Genomic DNA, 20092 nt, shown 5'->3' with positions numbered 1-20092 from the left:
CCCCCCCCCCCCCCCCCCCCCCCCCCCCCCCAAAAAAAAACAAGAAGAAGAATTTAAGGTAGCTGATGGTTTGACCATAGTTTGACCCTATCTGTCCCTGGCTACCCTTCTCATTAACGGGTATGAAATGAGAAACATGGATGTGGATTCAAATTCCTTACAACATATATAAAATATTTGATTAAATTAACCGAAAAAAAAATCATTATTAGGACACATACCATTTTTTGGCGTTTGTCTTTTTCCCATAAATTTGCTTTGCCTTTTCCCTTTTTTCTGTCTTCCATAAGGAACTTATGTCAACTGAAGAAATCAATCCATAAGAGAACCTTATACAAGCATCAAATGTATTAAGGCCTCATTTAGTACGCCATATCATATTTGCGAATATGCGATTCTCTTTGCTCCAATCGGTCTCCAGCCAAACCGCCAAAACAAATCGAATCCACTAAAACCGAACCTCTCAAACCGATATTAATTTTTTTTTTCCAAGGACCGATATTATTTCAAATACGAATTTTTTTTAGCCAAAAAAGTAGTCCGGTCAATCACTTACTATATTCAATTCAGTTAACCACGGTTTACTGAACCGAATAGCTTTAATTAAAATTATTTTTCTATAGATATAAGAACTGGAATAGCTTAAAATAAATCCACTAAAGTAATTAATAAATAAAATGGACGTCCATTGAATGTTTGAGTCGTAATAATTGTACCAAACCGAGTCGAACCCATTTATTTTTGGCTTAATTTTGTTACGCGACCATGGGGTTTGACATAGGCAAGAAGCTGAGTGCATGCCTTCATATTATCAGCATCATATAGTTTGATTTAGAACAAGCAGGCCTTTTGAAGTTCAGCAAGCTTCAAGAGGAGTAACAGCCAAAACACCGAGACCGAAACTAATTTCGACCTTTCGATTCCCAGCTTGTAAGAAGTATTCACATTATGCAGGTACTCGAATAATATTCACACTTGCGAGCTCCGTATAAGGTATATAATATGGTCCCCCTAAATACTCGATGTTACTAATGAGATGAGAGACTAAAAGCACGAAAAGAGGCGTCTCCCGACCAATATGAGTCAGCAGAAGAGAATTGATTTCCCATTTGCCTTCTACAGTTCCTCGAATCCATCTTCATCGCCGTCCTCCTCAATTCTCTCTGATGTTCTCCTCCACGTCTCCATCTAATGTCCATTTGCACAATTATTAGAAAAAATTGGAAGACAGTATGGGAAAGAGGCAGAGTTAACTTGGCAAATTTATCTTTGGACGAGAAAAGCCGTCTAACCTGATCATCAGATAACCTCAACTGTTCTGCTATGAATAATACATTCCCGTAGTCTTCCGACACTGGTTGCTTGCCATAGTTCTTTGCAATCTCGGCATGGTTGATGATCTTGACCTTAAAACCATTGCTCATGAAAAGCTGGTCCATCCAGCTGTTTAGATCCGGCTGAGCAGTCATCAAAGTGCAATCAGTGTTAATATCTCCAACTGAATGCGAACTGAGAGTTAATTTAGATTACTGCAGCAAACAGAGACCTTCTTTCCTATTTCAGTTTCAACCAACCAAGCAGGCAATTCACCCAAGAAGTAGCTTCCTTCCATGGCCATACTACCAACAAGATACAAAATCTCCTCGAAATTTGCCAAAGTCATCACAGGAAATCCCTGTAAAGCACATATCCATAAACTCATCTGGCAATAATTAGAATTTGAAGCGACTTAGTTCAATGAATATGTAATAACCTGAATGGCCCAGATACTCGGGCGGTTCCCATTGAAGCCTTTCGCAGTCAAAGCCTCCAGTATCTTGGACGGTTCCGATGGAATGTGGAGGAAAACACAAGTCTCTGGAACCTTGGCCCCAGCATCTAACAGTTTCACATAGTATATACTGTGAGAACAAATACCAGTATGTATATGAACAAAATTGAGCAAGTAGTAGAATATTCAGCAGCCGCATGCGAAATGATATGTAAATTTCTGCAAAACAAATGGTGACTAGGGATCTCCTTGCTGTCTTGCTTGTTCGTACAGTTTACCATTTTCGATTGTACTTAATGAATTATTCGCTCGTCCATAAAAGAAAGTGATAACTAGAACCAAAACTACAAGAATGAGGACCTTTGAGATTCTGAGTTGCGACTTTGAACACTCTATCGGGAGATATGTCGAACATAACGGTCAAGTATGGCCACTTAAGCCTATAAGGCCGAGTATCCATGCCATCTGTTAACAAAACAACCTGCAAGAGATCAGTTAAAAGCTGTAGTAGTCCGATCAACTGAGAGCGGATTCACAACATCCGAAGTCTCAAAGCTGAGCTATTTAAACTGGGCGAGCAGATTTACCTGCTTCAGGCCATCGATGTGGCTGACTGTGCTAAGCAACTTGTCATCGATATATCGAGTTGAAAGACAGTAATGGGGGGTCTGTTTCTTCGCTTTCATATCGAAATCGAAAGTCACGAAGCAACCGGCGTAAGGGTCTAGCAGAAGGGGCTCTAAAGATATCGAATTCAGACCATTAGTACAAGCTCCAGGCAATTCTATTTCTTTTCCTATATTGAAAATGAGCGGATTCACATGAAACAAGCAAGGCATCCTCAATACTGCAATCTCATGGAAGAATTCTTAATCTCAGCATCGGGCACCTGACTCAATCAAGACGCAGAGAAAGATCTCGATCATCGCAAGCATTCGGGATTCTTTAAAACACCACGACCAAGATAACAATCCAAATACACTATAGAAGAAAGGGATCCCTTCGAGACATGAATCTGTTTGACGAAATGCCTGAACCAAGTCAGGGGAAGCAAAGAGCGGTTTTCGGCCTACCGGGTCGATTGGTCTCTTGGAAGCGAAGAGAAGCGGCAGTAATTGCAGAGTCGAACAACAGGTCATTCTCGTTGCTCAGCCTCGCCCTCAACATGTCGCCGCGTCTTGCCCTCTTCGGGGCGCAGAACAATGAATGGCGTGGGACAAGACTCGCCGGTGAGCTAACAAACCTCGCGAGGGACTCCATCGCTGTGCACGGAGAAACGCAGTGAGAGAGATCTCACAGGTCCCGGAGGAAGTTCTACGAATGGAAGGAGGAGAAAGAAGAAGAAGATGATGGAGTGGAGTGGAGCGGAGCGGAGTGCGAGGGTCTGCAGCGCACGGCACTCGTTCAACTGTTTCAACAGAAAAGAACGGATCCTTAACGGCTTCTCGGCTCTTCGAGATTAGCTGCCATGTTAAGCGCTTGTGGCTGTCAAATATTAATGATATATATATATATATATAATATATACACTAATAATTATTGCTAATACCTACCCAAAAATTTATAATAATTAGAAACTTATTATCATCTAATCACTCATATTTCTTGATTCATCATTTGTTCTCCTTAAATAATCTCTTAATATCGAGTCTTTTGAATGGAAAAAGTTCAGGTTAAAAGAGATTTATCCCATAATAAGTCCACTCAAATCAAACTAGATGGTCCGGTGATTTTTTCATGAGTTGGGTTTAAGCATATGTTAAATAATTGTGATACGAAACCGCAAGAATATGGTTTTAAACTTTCAATAAGTAGGTTTTACACATAGTGTGGGGGTTCAAAACTCCTTAATAGTATCTTGTGAACACGATCAAGCCAACTTTCAAATTGGATTCCTCTCGGCCTATAAACTGATGACAAGATAATTGCATTACACATTCATCTTAGGGAAATTAATGATAATAAAAATTAAGTTTTTGTTTTTTTTAACCAGCATATCATTTTTTTTCTTTTATAGGTAACAACGTATTATTTGTACTTTACTTACTATTAAAAAAAGGAGAAAGAAAATAATATGTCTAACTTTTCTTCTCTCAAAAATGTCCCTTAAAAAAAATATTATGATTAATTAACGATCACTAAATTAGGGAAAGTTAAGAGGGTAATTTTATGAATCCCTATAATCTCAATTTTTCTTTTCCTCCCTCGGGCAACCTTCTTGACCGTGAACTTCAGATTCGTTTCCGTACCGATAATTTTCAGACAAATGATCAATAACCAGACAGGTTCTGTTTATCAATTGAAGCAGACAGGGAAAGGGGTAGAACCAGAAGAGAGACAAGATTTGCCAAACAGTAAGCCAATTTCTATAGAAATATAACGAAATGCTTTCATTCCCATTGTTTGCATTCACCATGTTTATTCTGGCACCCATAAGATAAAAGACACAAAACAAAGACCAACCCCATCAATCCATCGACCCCCCGCTTCTCCTGTAGAAACCTCCCTAGTACTCAAACCTCCGTGGAGCTACAGACTTTACGATTTCATAAATTAACCAATGGAGGAAACCGATCCTGAAGATGTCTTCGCCACGGCTGATGAAATGCTACATATCCTAATCTCAAGCCAGAGCTCCTGCGCCCACTGGGGTTGGAGCACCGACTGGGGAACTGTACTTCTTGGCGACGAATCTGCAAGGCAATCAGCAAAACCGCAGCCATCCAGTCAGTAGGAACTCCCATACAAAAACCGAACCCAAAGTGACATTTGCTTTTACCACTTTCTATTAGACCAAGAGACATTTCAATAATCCGTAACAATTTTCTGAAAAATAGAAAGAAACAGAATCCGAATCTATTGTCAATGCTATAGCATGTTTCCGCTAGCTGGGGCCGATAAGAAAGTCTGAATGGAATTAGCACAGCCCAAGCAATAATGGAGCTTTAAGTGCCACCCGATTTTGGCATGCTATGAAAGTATAGGCAGTCTTTCCTTCACAACTTTTCTATCCTACAAAATTTGTTTACCACTGCAAGTTATTGTTGGGAAACTCGGGCTTGCAAACCACCTAAAGTACTGGTATAACTAAACCAAAAGATAGGATAGTTCATTAAATTACCTGAAGAAATCCCTCCACAAGAATTCATTCATCAACCAGTTGGATCCACCATCACCGCCATCATTCGGCTTAATAGCAGCAGAGATTGCACTGTTCACGAAACCCATCCAAAAAGTAAGATCTCCTCTTCCAAACAATGCACTAGAAGAAATGGAAATTTAAATTTAACTATGCAATGAAATGTAGCTAAAATGAATTCAGAACAATGCTTACTTGGAAGCAGTCTTCTTGAGCTCATCAAACATGGTCCTCGGGGAGATGCACCCATTTGTGAGCCATGGAGCGATCTTGCTGGAGAAGTTTGCACCGTAGATGTTGTCACTGCTGGTACCCTTGTTGGGCTGCTGCTGGCACTCAGCTGCGAATTTCTTGATCCTCTGCAGGGCTTCGCTCTCTCCTCCAAGCATAGAAGCCGCCTTGCCCTCCTGCGTGTTCAAAAAACCACAATGACGCCATAATCGCCAGATAGGCATAACACGGTTTATTACAAGGTTTTATCCATGATTTACGAACTTTAATGCCACGTGCACGATGATTTAGTTTTAAACAGCAAATCTGTACTGCATCTTCTGTACTCAACACGTCTACTGGACAGCATAACTCATTTAGGTCAGAATGCTTGCAAATGGCTGAAGTTAAACATCGAGACATGTGACGCGATTGTTCTAGTACACAAGGCATTAGACAAACGTTAAATCTGTCACTAAGATCCCCAGCATTTCTATGAAGAACAACAGCTCGATGCCATTTATCGAGCACACACGACTCGAAACTTTTGGCTTTTAAAAAGTTTCTGATTAGTCCAGAAAGAATAAATTACAAAACAATTCAATGACCAAGCAGCATTGCATTATAAACAATCGGAAGGCCATAAATCAACAAGAGAAACAGCGTCGAAACAAAAGATTGGCGAAGAAAGCTGGAGCAAGAAGAAACATATACCTGAGCAATCGGGTTAACACCCAAATCGGCCAAAGAAGGCATCTCGCCGAGCTCGACGTCGCCCCTCTTGGGCAAGCCCTTCAACTGGTCCAAAGCAGCCATGGTCTTCCTCACCTCCAAGCCCTGAACCTTCTCCCGGAACCCGCCATAGTTCGAGGGCATGTCCTCGAGCTTGAAGGGCAGGTCGTCGACATGGAACAGGGTGCTGCCCCAGAAGTACTTCACCTCGACTCCTTCCTCCTTCATGGCCGCCTCGATCCTCTCCTCGGACTTCACCGCGTCCTTGGACACCTCCCTGTTGACGTACACGGCATCGGCCCCGACGGCCTTGGCCATCTCGGGGAGGACCTCCTCGAGGCGGCCCATGCGTACGACGAGGTCGGACCCGCGAGAGCGGAGGCTGTTCCGGAGGTCCGCGACGGACTCGAGCATGAACGAGGCCTGGAACGGGCCCTTCCCGCTGGAGGGGGACTTGCCGTAGTCCCGGGGGTCGAAGCAAAAGACGGGGAGGACGGACATGGACTCGTTGTTGGCCGCGTTGAGGCACTCATTGTCGTGGACGCGGAGGTCGGCGCGGAAGAGGACGATGGAGCATTTGCGGAGGCCGGCGCCGTTGTTGGGGTCGAGGGGGCGGTGGGGGCCGAGGGAGAGTGGGCTCTGGAGGGGGTTGGCGGAGATGGTGGACTTGAAGGAAATCTTGCTGGGGATGGGGACGGCGGTGGAGAGGGAGAGGTGGGCGAGGGAGGAGGCCTGGGTGGGGACCTTGGCCTTAGCGGGCTGGCCGGAGAAGAGGGCGGAGATCTTGGGCTGCTGGAAGAAGTGGGTGGTGGGGAGGGCGGTCGGCAATGAGAAGGAGAGGGAGGCGGTGGCGAAGGGGGCCATGGCCAGCGGGTTCTGCTGCTCCTCGGCGGCGTTGGCCTCTGGGATTTCAGCGAATTGGGTGGCGGGCTCCATCGGTAATCAAGAAATGCACTTTCTCCGGCTTCTTCTTGCTCGGCGGTCGTTCGATGGGATTGAGGATTCTGCAAGTTAAACAATGTTGGTTTTGAGGGGGATTTAAAGTGGTGGGTGGTTTGTCTTCCGACGAGGAAGAGGAGATGTTCTGTTGTGTGTGTGTGTGTGTGTCTCTCTCTCTGTCCTTCTTTGCTCTCACCGGTTCAACCTGTCTGACCAGTGACCACACCTAACAATTCTGCTGCTTCTTCTACACACTGAACTTTCAAGAATCTCCATTGCCATGGCGAAGGGGAGAGAGGGGTCACCTCAAAGGCTTTATTCTGGTAGGGGGGTGTTTTGGGGATTTACTGTCTTCGGTTTGGGTTGGTGGGAATGAACAGTGTGTCAACTGCTCAGACTATATTCATCGTATAATAATAAGAGGAAACTGAGGAGGAAGAAGGCTTAAGAAAGGGGCACAAATCAAAACACCAACTCCTACCTAGTCACATTTTATGAGAAAAAAATCAATTAAAATGTCAAAAATTAGTAAATTAGCGTTAATCATATGGGCAAATATCATAATTATTGCTAATTTCAATAATTTTTTGGCTTATTATCACCTCAACATTTTAAGTAGGATCATAATTTCTCACAATTTGGAATCAGAGATCTGTGGTGGCCAGTAAAATTTCCGGTGTTCCATTAAATTCTTTCTATAAGATGTGTTCCGTTAACTTTATCCGAGAAAAAGTGGGTTGAAGTGTTAAACGATACCACATCCTTGTATTTTGGTTTATCTATTTTTGTATTATATTCGTGGGCCTTGTTTATGTAGAAAATATGAAGGATTTATTTTTCTAAGGTAATGCATATACCATGCTTAGTTAATTAGCTGTGTTCAGATCCCGGAATAGATAGGCTCATGATTTGCAGAAAGGTAAAATACAGGTTCAAATATATATTTCGGATGGGATTGTGTCCCGAGGCATTCGGTATCTCCATGTCGATGTGAACGGGGTGCTGTCTTATTGTCACAAATATGTTGTTGGTACCAAACTCCAAGCATTAGTTGAATGCTTGAAGAGACTTTTTCTTCTTCTTCTTCTTTTTTTTCCCAGTTATATTTAGCTTTTTTTTTTCCTATTATAGAAGAGATTTTATTTCAAGTTTGTCGATAGAATCCCTCAGATATTAAAAAGGATAACAAACTATAGCACCCGAAAGTTGCATGCTAGCTCTAGCAGTAAGTAATAGTCCCCTTTTTATTTTAAAAATGTGAATTGTTAAAATGAACTATTTCATGGTGGGGAAATCCAGAAACTTTTTCTTTTTTGTCAAACAGAAATTTGTCCCTATATTTTTGTCCAAAGGTTTAGCAGAAAATATGGTAATAAGATTTGAAACCAGAGCCTCTTAATTCCGAAAAGGTGTGGGTACAGACTGCGATTATTAAATCTCATTTCACAATTGTCCATATAATTAGCTAAGCAAGACGAGAATCAGAAGGGGGGAAAATATAAATTTGGTGCTCCGCCCATTCAAGAATGGAATTCCAGCGACATAATATATAACAGAAAAAAATTGGTGGAGCTTTATTTCCAAGAAATAGAATAGAATATAAAGGCATTGACTATCTAAATTTCTTGGGCTGCTCTAATTTCGGTTGGCAAGATGAGACGTTAGTTGCCTAACAGGATAAACCCCATGAATTTATTAGCCCTCTATGATCACTTCTATCTCCATTCTTGAGATGTTTTATCAGCAATTACCGATCGAATGCTCTCTACCGGTCTGCCATCATCGGCGCCGATGAACCCTTGACAGAAAAGAACTAGCAATTTATTGGCAAACTCTACGTGGTGATACTGAAGAATCTCATAGTGACATTATTTGTATACATATAGTAGCCGTCAAAAAATGAAAAAGACTTGTACACAATAGGTATATTTAGATAATAATTTGAGGAGGAAGCTATTTTTTTTCCCCAAATAACTAGCCTTGCCATAATGATCAAATCATGATCGTGAATTATCATAAATTATATTAAAAAAGTAATGATTAAATAGTTTTTACATGGAAGGAAGAGAAAAAGTGATAAATGAATTTAAACAAATTAAGATTACTCTTAATTGGACTTAGAGGGCTTTCAAATATCAAGTGAAAAAAAAAAAGAAAGAAGAATCACTGATTAAAAGAGACTATTTAAATTGGTTGATTTTAGGTGAGTTGGTGATTATTATTCTTAGGTATGACATAGGTTGAAATCTTGTGATTGGAGAATATTCGAAATCAGGAGAGGTTTATCCCTTAGTGGGTCGAAGTCAATCGAACCTAAATTAGTCGGATACAGTATATTTCCGAATATTAAATGATACACATCGCGGAAAAATATTTATTTACTAAAATTTAATAAAAATAAAAATTGAAATTTTTTTTAAAAAGGGAAAAGGAAAAAAGAAAATGTTTTAATTTATTTTTGAAAAGAAAGGGAAAAAACTTATCTCCATTTTTTTATATTTATTTATGGCAAATAATGACAAAAAAATATAGATGAAAAAATCATGAGAGTGGCACATGTCTTCTATGAACAAGAGATTTAATTTATTAGTATGATATTAAGATATATAATATCCTAATCAAATATTTGATATATGTTCATTGTACTAGACCTTGAATCTCCTGTGTAACAAAAAAAAATTGTTTAGTACATGTCAAGTGTCCTAAAATTAAATTAAAATTTTAATTTGTAAGGAAAAATAATATTTTTGAAATTAAATTAAAACTAGAGTTGTACTCGCACTACGTGTGGAATCATCAAAATGAATAGGTGAAAATTATCCGTTTATTTAGATAACACATGAAATCAATATTTAACCTTGATTTTTTTTAAAAATTAATGAGCATTTATACTACCTCTAATCAATTTAAATTTTTTATTGCAATTAATTTATCATCTATACTGTTATATTATAAAGGGAGAAGAAAAACAGTTAGTGTACCTTTCCTTCTCCCTGAAATGCCCTTCGTAAAGTACTAGTAAAAAATAAAAAGCCTTTAAATTGGAAGGAAGTTAAAAGGATAAAATAGTAATTCTAACCACCAATTTCTATCTTTCTCCCATCTCTCTCGCCAACTTCTCTTTCTTTTCTATCAAAAAAAAAATCTAAATTCAACAACAATTAATTTAGTTCATTTTTTTAAAAAAATTGTATATTATTTCACAAATATTATAAAAAGTGAATCTAGGTTCCTACTAGAAACATATGTATGCCTTAGGTGCCAAGGGGGCAGTAGTAAGCCTTCTCCTCGGTGTTACTCTACGGATATAGCCGTCGTTTGCCACTTCACGCTCGTTACCGTTAGTTCTCCTTCCTGCGTTTACGCTTCGCTCATTCCTCCCCCTGACCGTCTCCTTTTGCTTCTCTCCTTCCGTTGTACAGAACATCCATTTTGCTCTTTCCCGCCACCCCTCACTGATATCTTCCATCTGATATAATGCTGCCCACTATTTTATTATCATTTTTTCTTTTCACTTTGTTAATTGGATTTCTTGCTTGACGTCGTTTTCCCTTCAGTTTAGTACAAAATTCCCCATGTCAATGCTGCCTATTCCATTTGTCTGCATGATTATCTGTTTGTACCATAGCCTATCATGCCTACTGTCCCTATTCTTTTTTGCCATGCTTGTAATGTTAACTTGCATGTATTTTCCCATCTAGAGATTCCAATTATACCTTCTACAGCACAAAGGGACTCCAATTATACCTTTTCGAAGAAAAATTTAATTTGGATTGGCCCTCTTATAAAAGTAATTATCGGTCGTGCACTTATAAAAAGAACAAAAAACTGTCTTTTATCAAGGATAATTTCTTCCGCCAACGACTTCTTGATGAATGAGTTGGAGGGGAAAGCAAAAACGATGCAATGACAGATGCATGTAATTGATAAATAACGCATCAAGAAATTGTGATTTCTGTCTTTCTCATGTTGGCAGGATTGGAGAGTTGTGGCAAGCAGTTTTCAGCCAACTTCCAGAAGGCACCATCTTCAGGGCCTTCATAGCTTGGTCGGATTGGGGAGGATGTGGTCAGCAGTTTTCAAACAACTCTTTTCAGAAAGGCGCCAACTTTAGGGCCTTCACAGCGTTGCCCAATCAACCTTATCAGGTCTGTCTCTCTCTATATATACTTCCTGCATTCATTCGTCTAATCAATTCATCATCTTCATCAACCGTTCATTCATCAAACTATGCAATGCTTTGATTGAAAGATCATGTCCTATTGCTATTTCCACATTTGTTTTTGTCTAATGTTAGCAACTATATATTATATATAGATTGTAAAGGTTCTCTCCCCTCCCTCTATCTGCCAGCGGTTCTAAACTGTATGCCTTTCCATTCCACAGGCACGGCCAAGCAATGCTGATCACCGCCATTTGACTTACTACGATTATCATGGCAGCAGACTTCACTGTCCAATATTTGAAATTGAAAACTTGTCAAAGTAAATAACATCCATCCCTCCTAAGGATGAAATAACATTCCTCCCTGTAATTTATATTGGCGTTGTAAATTTTGATTTATAGACTGGTTCTGCCAATATGCCACCCTTTTGTGCTTTAGTGATCTATTAAAGAGTTGTGATGCCTGTTTTATGTTCTGTTGCCCTTGCAATTTGTAAGGAGTCTCCCATACCAATGAGCCCACTAGGTGTTTGCCGCATTTCCCTTTCATGCATATGCATCTGGACTGCATGGTAGCTATTCGGGTTGATTAATTAGAATTACCTAGCAGAACTGAGTTGGACTTTGCTTTTGCCTTTCGTCTGGTCATGTTGGAGAAAATGATAGTGGTGTCCTACATACTCGAACAGATATTTATAATAGAATCCACTGTCCATTTTTAAATGGAGCAAAACACATATGTTATTTCATTATTATACCTTACCTACTAATAAAAATCTTATATTGATTATATAGACTAGCCTTTGGAGCCAATTTTCAGTGATGATATCAACCTGCCAGTTCACTAGAGTGAGAAATGGGAGACTAAAGAGATGGAGCATCAACTACACCAAGCACTTAGAGTTGAAGAGCAAAGCCTGTCACAACGGTTTCTTCGATGCACAAGGTACCTATATAGTTCTTTTCTTATGTGAAATCATTTATAAACTAAATATGACTAGTCCTTTTAGTTGATCTCCCTATTTGCTTGCTTACACATTCTGCTGAGCACTTTTGAGTGCATTGAATTACATGGTCTACTATGATTGTGCAGTCCTATTATAATCAAGGTTCAGCCTATCTTTAAAGTTTTGTGGAGCTGGGGCCAAGACTGTCTTGGCTGATAAGGTCAACAGATCAGGTGGATAGAGCACATTTTAATGCCTAATTCTCTATAATGTTGTTATCACCGAGGAAGGGATAAAGGGCTTGAGGAAGAGTTCAATGATACAAATGAAGTCACGAGTCCTTCCATTTTTACTGATATTGGCTTCATATATTTTTGTCTCTTTATTTTTGTCCTTCCATATTGGCTTCATATAATTCTCTATATTTTTGTCCTTCCATTCTTTCCATATTTTTACTGATATTGGCTTCATATAATTCTCTATATTTTTGTCCTTCCATTCCTTCCATATTTTTGTCTCCAAAGATTGACGGTCTCCAAATACCGGTAATTATTACATGTGGTCGAACTTCTTATTGCGCACTGATCTATTCTCGAGTTTTCCATGTAAATTCTTACAAAATACATACATTTATTCATCAATGATCATCTCTGCAACCGTCCTGCCATCTATTTAATTAGTACGTGAAAGTCCCATTTAACGTACACAAACAATTTGCGAAAATAACTAAGCCATGTTGGGGGTCTTGTATTCTTCGATAATGGTTGTTTATACTTGGTTTTGTTAGGATAATATATCTGCTACCTTTCTTTTATGACAGTAAATTTAAACTTCATGGTCGAAAGGGTTGTCTTCTCTCTTTTTTTTGGTCGATCAGCGTCTTCTCAATTAATGCATTGCAAACTTGCTCTTTCTTTTGATTCTTTGTTGATTGTTGATCACATATGAATAGTAAATTTTATAATTATTTAGAAAAGCATTACTATTAGCGTGGTTTTTCATGGCGAAGTCACATGTGAAATGCCATAAACGAAAAACAAGGCAGAAGGTCGTCCCAATATTTTTTATACATTGCCATATCAACATTTCACTCGGTTTTTGGGAGGAGTTTTCCTTGATTTAAGCATTTACTTGCTATACCTTGCCTTTGTCTTTTCCTTACGGTATGTAGTACCAACATATTTTGAATATTTGGTCGCAGGTATTTTTCACAAATTTGAAGTATGGATCGTTATCCAAATTTTCTAAACCCCTTTATATCTCAAGTGACGAAGAACCTAACATTGAAGAAGAACCAGAAAAGGTTGAAGATTTCTTCCAAGAATATTCTAAGGAAAATGGCTCCGAGAATAGGGCTGAAACCGATTTTATGAATGAGATGTCGATAAGTAACAACTCGACCGACGTTGCTGCGATGGAGGCCTCTCTCATTCTGTAGATGAAGAAAACCGTCGGTTAAAAGGAAAAATCCATTTGTTGATGGTCAAATTGACTTCTTGTTTGGTATATTTTGAGTAACAATTTTCACTTGATGAAAACCAAAATGGAGAGATATTTTGACAAGTGATATCGGCTTATTCTAAATTGCCTTAGGTTTCCGGTATAGTTTGGTGGTATAAGTTTATGTTGTAAGGTTGTTCCGATTGTTTTTCAACTTTTACATCGAATAATATGATTATTGTCTCTAGTTCTCACATATTCATTTCTTCGGGTAAATTACACTGTTGATACAAACTTTATTGCATTTGTAATACTATGATACAAACTATTTCAAATGTAACAATTCACTACCAATTTTTTTCAAATCGTAACAATCAGCTACATTTCGTCAATTTTGGGCTACAAGCATCAATAATTGCTGACGTGGCTTCCAATGTGGCAGTTGATGTATGGCATTATTTATGTGGCAATTACATGGCGCTGACATGTCATTTTAAATTAAAAATAAGATAAAATACAAATAAAAAAATAATAGATATAAAAAACTAAAAATATATTAAAAATAAATAAAATTCAAAATATATATAAAACTAGACTACTAAAAAATAATATAATCAAAATAAAACTGAAATTATAATAAAAATAAGAAAATAAATATAAATAAAGAACTTGAAATAGAGAAATTATTATATTAAAATAAAACAAAGAAATTTGACATTTGACATTTGAAAAATAAGATTAAATAGAAATGTTATTATATCATTTTTTTATTATGCAAAAAATAAAAATAAAAAACTAAAATTTAAAAAAAGAAAAGAAAAGAGAGAAATTATTGGGAAAGGGGGTGGGGACCACACCAGCGACCTCCGTCGTGAGGGTGGTGGCCGGAGGGGGCGCACCCACCCCCTTCCCCGAGAGATCTCAGTCGAGATTTTTTATTTTTTTGAAATTTATAAATATTTTTATTTTAAGTTATTTTTATTTATTTGTTTTAAATTTATAGATGTCACATTTGTTCGCCATATAGGATCCATATCCTCCAAACATTACATGTCAGCGACTACCTCAGTGAAAATTAATGCCTTTAGCCAAAAATTGATAGAATGTAGCTTATTGTTACGATTTGAAAAAAAATATGTAGAGAATTGTTACATTTGAAAGAGTTTGCACCAAAGTGTTACAAATAAAATAAATTTTTTGTCAACAGTGTAATTTACACTCATTTCTTTTAAATATTGAGTAAATAGGCAATTCGTCCCTGACTTTCGCACGTTGCATCAATTTTGTCCCCGACTTATTATTTACATCAATTTGGTCATCGACTTTGTACTTTTGCATCAATTTAGTCCCTGACTTTGGACTTTTGCATCAATTTCATCCTTAACTTGTCGGTTACATCAATTTGGTCCTTGACGTTGCTCGTTGATATCAATTTAGTCCCTAACTTTGCGCAGTTACATCAATTAGTGCTGCAGTTGCATCAATTTGGTCCTTGTGTAGGGTGGTTGCATCGATGAGGTCCCAATGCAACATCAATTTTTTGTCTTGCCACATCAATTTGGTCCTGTCATTAAGTATTAATACTGACGGTGTTAAATGGTGTAAATTGTTACATCAATTTGGTCTTGGTACTACATAAAATTAATCCATGCGCTATTTGTAAACGAATCTAACTAAACTCTTGCCTATTTGCTACATCAATTTAGTCCATGCACTATTTTTTAACAAAGTGAACTTAACTCTCACTTTCCTGCCTCCTTCCCCCAACAGAACAAAGGCATCTTGGCCTACTGGATGGATTTAAGCAGATGAATTGCAGATGGAATGAAGGAAAAAACTTGGCAAAATGAAATGGAATTACAAAAATGACTATATTAATATTATAGACAAGTTTTTACAAGAGATTGTACATGTTACTTTGCCAAAAATAGCTATAGAAAAGGTACAGACAAAGGCAATATCTGAGGCAATATCTTTAACAATCTAACATGTATCCAACCCAAAATGGTGCTAGTCAATATCATTTTGGAGCAAACATAACTAAACCAAGCTTTGTTTGGACTGATTGTTCCCAAAATATGGAAGATAGGCTTGTGCAATCTATAGTTCAGTTAGGTGGAGGTCCTTTAGGTTGGAAATATGCGGTAGATTGCATCTCCTCAAAAGCAGGCTGAGTGGACTGCTCAAACTCCATGTCATCATCTTCCTCATCCCAGTCCCTTACTTTAGAACCCATCCTTTCTATCTCCTCTTCCCGTCTCCTCTTCTCTGCAGCATCTTGCTCCATCCTTTCAATCTCTTCTTGCTTTCTCATCAGTTTAGCTTCTAGCTCCATTCTCTCAGCCTCAACCCTCTCCAACTCCCTAATCTCTTCTTCATTGAGTTGTAAATGATCATCTACTTGGCCATGCTCATAGTACAAGTTGACTTCAGTATGATCATGCAAGGCACTAATCAAGTAACTAGTATCAAAGTCAGACTCGAAATTGTTTATGGCCAAATCAAATGTTTTAAATGTAGGATTCCCGTAATGGCAGCTAGTGGGTGCAGTTCTATAGACATCGGATAACAAATGACATACTCCAACAGCTGTGATTGTATCTACATCTACATTTCCTATGATGTAACATCACCACCCTCATAACCCACCTTGAGTTCCTCAACAAACTTCCCTCCATGATGCAGATAAACATCGACAGTCTTCCACATGTGCAAACTGTATAGAACAAATTCAAATTTGTAAACCCTAAAAAACAAAGATTTTCTTGTGTTTTCATAAAGCCATTGTGAAAAGAAATCATTTTTAACATGTATAACCAACACATACACCAGGACATGAAAATTTAACCACATTACATCATGATCGACCCACCCAAATATCATATTTATCAACTTCACAAACCCAGCAATATCAAAACATGAACCCAAATCCTGACAGACCAACAACACTTTAGGATGGATAGGATGTGCGCTGATGATCAAAACTCCCAAAAAATCTAATCATTTTAAAATCCACATTTCACCGAAACACAGAGACAGAGACAGAGACAATGAAAGTTACCTGGATATGCAGACAAACTTTTGCTTATCGTCTTCCATAGTGCTTGTTTGAGGCTTCTCTTGATGATCACCTCACTAGAACTTGGAGAGAATGCGCTTTGCACTTGAAGAAAGAGAATGCACAGAGAGAGAGACAGATAGAGAGAGAGAGAGCAAACGAAGAAGATGAAACGTCTTCAAACGGGCGGAAAAAGGGAGGGGGAAAGGATGATATAATCAACATTAGGATGTAACTGATGTAACAAACATCATTTAATTTTAGGATTAAATGGATTAGATTGGAGAGAATCGATAGATCGACTGCGATACACAGACACGGCATCGCATTATTTCATGCCAGAAAATTAAGGGAGCAATAATATCGATGACATACATTAATTCTCATATATGTGTTGTATGGTAAGTTCAGTCATATGAAAAACCCAACGGCATGTACTAGTCTGCCTTCACTATGGTTTCAATTTTTGAGTTTCAACTTTGTCGATGAACTGTCCTGTGCAGTAAATAATTAATGACTACGGTCAAAGATCAGAGAGAGAAGAGAATCACAATCCCAAGGTAAGCTGAAACATCACCACCCTCATAACCCACCTTGAGTTCCTCAACAAACTTCCCTCCATGATGCAGATAAACATCGACAGTCTTCCACATGTGCAAACTGTATAGAACAAATTCAAATTTGTAAACCCTAAAAAACAAAGATTTTCTTGTGTTTTCATAAAGCCATTGTGAAAAGAAATCATTTTTAACATGTATAACCAACACATACACCAGGACATGAAAATTTAACCACATTACATCATGATCGACCCACCCAAATATCATATTTATCAACTTCACAAACCCAGCAATATCAAAACATGAACCCAAATCCTGACAGACCAACAACACTTTAGGATGGATAGGATGTGCGCTGATGATCAAAACTCCCAAAAAATCTAATCATTTTAAAATCCACATTTCACCGAAACACAGAGACAGAGACAGAGACAATGAAAGTTACCTGGATATGCAGACAAACTTTTGCTTATCGTCTTCCATAGTGCTTGTTTGAGGCTTCTCTTGATGATCACCTCACTAGAACTTGGAGAGAATGCGCTTTGCACTTGAAGAAAGAGAATGCACAGAGAGAGAGACAGATAGAGAGAGAGAGAGAGCAAACGAAGAAGATGAAACGTCTTCAAACGGGCGGAAAAAGGGAGGGGGAAAGGATGATATAATCAACATTAGGATGTAACTGATGTAACAAACATCATTTAATTTTAGGATTAAATGGATTAGATTGGAGAGAATCGATAGATCGACTGCGATACACAGACACGGCATCGCATTATTTCATGCCAGAAAATTAAGGGAGCAATAATATCGATGACATACATTAATTCTCATATATGTGTTGTATGGTAAGTTCAGTCATATGAAAAACCCAACGGCATGTACTAGTCTGCCTTCACTATGGTTTCAATTTTTGAGTTTCAACTTTGTCGATGAACTGTCCTGTGCAATAAATAATTAATGACTACGGTCAAAGATCAGAGAGAGAAGAGAATCACAATCCCAAGGTAAGCTGAAACATCACCACCCTCATAACCCACCTTGAGTTCCTCAACAAACTTCCCTCCATGATGCAGATAAACATCGACAGTCTTCCACATGTGCAAACTGTATAGAACAAATTCAAATTTGTAAACCCTAAAAAACAAAGATTTTCTTGTGTTTTCATAAAGCCATTGTGAAAAGAAATCATTTTTAACATGTATAACCAACACATACACCAGGACATGAAAATTTAACCACATTACATCATGATCGACCCACCCAAATATCATATTTATCAACTTCACAAACCCAGCAATATCAAAACATGAACCCAAATCCTGACAGACCAACAACACTTTAGGATGGATAGGATGTGCGCTGATGATCAAAACTCCCAAAAAATCTAATCATTTTAAAATCCACATTTCACCGAAACACAGAGACAGAGACAGAGACAATGAAAGTTACCTGGATATGCAGACAAACTTTTGCTTATCGTCTTCCATAGTGCTTGTTTGAGGCTTCTCTTGATGATCACCTCACTAGAACTTGGAGAGAATGCGCTTTGCACTTGAAGAAAGAGAATGCACAGAGAGAGAGACAGATAGAGAGAGAGAGAAAGCAAACGAAGAAGATGAAACGTCTTCAAACGGGCGGAAAAAGGGAGAGGGAAAGGATGATATAATCAACATTAGGATGTAACTGATGTAACAAACATCATTTAATTTTAGGATTAAATGGATTAGATTGGAGAGAATCGATAGATCGACTGCGATACACAGACACGGCATCGCATTATTTCATGCCAGAAAATTAAGGGAGCAATAATATCGATGACATACATTAATTCTCATATATGTGTTGTATGGTAAGTTCAGTCATATGAAAAACCCAACGGCATGTACTAGTCTGCCTTCACTATGGTTTCAATTTTTGAGTTTCAACTTTGTCGATGAACTGTCCTGTGCAGTAAATAATTAATGACTACGGTCAAAAATCAGAGAGAGAAGAGAATCACAATCCCAAGGTAAGCTGAAACATCACCACCCTCATAACCCACCTTGAGTTCCTCAACAAACTTCCCTCCATGATGCAGATAAACATCGACAGTCTTCCACATGTGCAAACTGTATAGAACAAATTCAAATTTGTAAACCCTAAAAAACAAAGATTTTCTTGTGTTTTCATAAAGCCATTGTGAAAAGAAATCATTTTTAACATGTATAACCAACACATACACCAGGACATGAAAATTTAACCACATTACATCATGATCGACCCACCCAAATATCATATTTATCAACTTCACAAACCCAGCAATATCAAAACATGAACCCAAATCCTGACAGACCAACAACACTTTAGGATGGATAGGATGTGCGCTGATGATCAAAACTCCCAAAAAATCTAATCATTTTAAAATCCACATTTCACCGAAACACAGAGACAGAGACAGAGACAATGAAAGTTACCTGGATATGCAGACAAACTTTTGCTTATCGTCTTCCATAGTGCTTGTTTGAGGCTTCTCTTGATGATCACCTCACTAGAACTTGGAGAGAATGCGCTTTGCACTTGAAGAAAGAGAATGCACAGAGAGAGAGACAGATAGAGAGAGAGAGAAAGCAAACGAAGAAGATGAAACGTCTTCAAACGGGCGGAAAAAGGGAGAGGGAAAGGATGATATAATCAACATTAGGATGTAACTGATGTAACAAACATCATTTAATTTTAGATTAAATGGATTAGATTGGAGAGAATCGATAGATCGACTGCGATACACAGACACGGCATCGCATTATTTCATGCCAGAAAATTAAGGGAGCAATAATATCGATGACATACATTAATTCTCATATATGTGTTGTATGGTAAGTTCAGTCATATGAAAAACCCAACGGCATGTACTAGTCTGCCTTCACTATGGTTTCAATTTTTGAGTTTCAACTTTGTCGATGAACTGTCCTGTGCAGTAAATAATTAATGACTACGGTCAAAGATCAGAGAGAGAAGAGAATCACAATCCCAAGGTAAGCTGAAACATCACCACCCTCATAACCCACCTTGAGTTCCTCAACAAACTTCCCTCCATGATGCAGATAAACATCGACAGTCTTCCACATGTGCAAACTGTATAGAACAAATTCAAAT

General features: G+C 38.2%; 2 protein-coding genes and 1 long non-coding RNA gene across 4 annotated transcripts; 1 reads left to right on the top strand and 2 right to left on the bottom strand.

Annotated features, from left to right (window-relative positions):
• Positions 1 to 894: 894 nt before the first annotated feature.
• LOC116210909 (putative S-adenosyl-L-methionine-dependent methyltransferase Mflv_0168) lies at positions 895 to 3254 on the bottom strand. Of its 2 annotated transcripts, none has more exons than XM_031545042.1 (7): positions 2845 to 3254; positions 2359 to 2510; positions 2132 to 2252; positions 1754 to 1878; positions 1547 to 1675; positions 1293 to 1457; positions 895 to 1188 (listed from the first exon to the last, which is right to left on the bottom strand). In XM_031545042.1, the coding sequence occupies exons 1-7, from the start codon at positions 3029 to 3031 to the stop codon at positions 1117 to 1119; spliced, it is 951 nt and encodes a 316-aa protein (XP_031400902.1). In that variant the 5' UTR covers positions 3032 to 3254; the 3' UTR covers positions 895 to 1116. The 2 variants fall into 2 exon arrangements, with proteins under 2 accessions (XP_031400902.1, XP_031400903.1); XM_031545043.1 differs by having other exon boundaries at positions 2359 to 2660; positions 2845 to 2979.
• Positions 3255 to 4114: 860 nt separating this feature from the next.
• Positions 4115 to 7004, bottom strand: LOC116210908 (blue-light photoreceptor PHR2-like). Its single transcript, XM_031545041.1, has 4 exons — positions 5835 to 7004; positions 5106 to 5317; positions 4893 to 4982; positions 4115 to 4464 (listed from the first exon to the last, which is right to left on the bottom strand). Exons 1-4 carry the CDS (start codon positions 6786 to 6788, stop codon positions 4395 to 4397), a joined length of 1326 nt encoding a protein of 441 aa, XP_031400901.1. The 5' UTR covers positions 6789 to 7004; the 3' UTR covers positions 4115 to 4394.
• Positions 7005 to 10547: 3543 nt separating this feature from the next.
• Positions 10548 to 12287, top strand: LOC116212066. Its single transcript, XR_004157806.1, has 4 exons — positions 10548 to 10939; positions 11178 to 11275; positions 11751 to 11901; positions 12049 to 12287. It is a non-coding gene; the product is annotated as an uncharacterized LOC116212066 (long non-coding RNA).
• The last annotated feature ends 7805 nt before the right edge of the window (positions 12288 to 20092 follow it).

The sequence above is a fragment of the Punica granatum genome, chromosome 6, assembly GCF_007655135.1.
Source record: "Punica granatum isolate Tunisia-2019 chromosome 6, ASM765513v2, whole genome shotgun sequence".
Taxonomy (NCBI): Eukaryota; Viridiplantae; Streptophyta; class Magnoliopsida; order Myrtales; family Lythraceae; genus Punica; species Punica granatum.
The sequence above is the reverse complement of the archived record's forward strand: the minus strand, read 5'-3'. Positions and strand labels throughout refer to the sequence as shown.

What these genes read in the sequence shown, in the direction of transcription:
- LOC116210909 (XM_031545042.1), bottom strand. Translation starts at nt 3,031, where the DNA reads ATGGAGTCCCTCGCGAGGTTTGTTAGCTCACCGGCGAGTCTTGTCCCA. An exon ending in AAACTGAAATAGGAAAGAAG is followed by an intron (nt 1,458 to 1,546) that starts GTCTCTGTTTGC and finishes ATGACTGCTCAG; the next exon opens with CCGGATCTAAACAGCTGGAT. An exon ending in TGAGGTTATCTGATGATCAG is followed by an intron (nt 1,189 to 1,292) that starts GTTAGACGGCTT and finishes AATGGACATTAG; the next exon opens with ATGGAGACGTGGAGGAGAAC.
- LOC116210908 (XM_031545041.1), bottom strand. Translation starts at nt 6,788, where the DNA reads ATGGAGCCCGCCACCCAATTCGCTGAAATCCCAGAGGCCAACGCCGCC. An exon ending in GTGTTAACCCGATTGCTCAG is followed by an intron (nt 5,318 to 5,834) that starts GTATATGTTTCT and finishes TTGAACACGCAG; the next exon opens with GAGGGCAAGGCGGCTTCTAT. An exon ending in TTGTGGAGGGATTTCTTCAG is followed by an intron (nt 4,465 to 4,892) that starts GTAATTTAATGA and finishes ATTGCCTTGCAG; the next exon opens with ATTCGTCGCCAAGAAGTACA.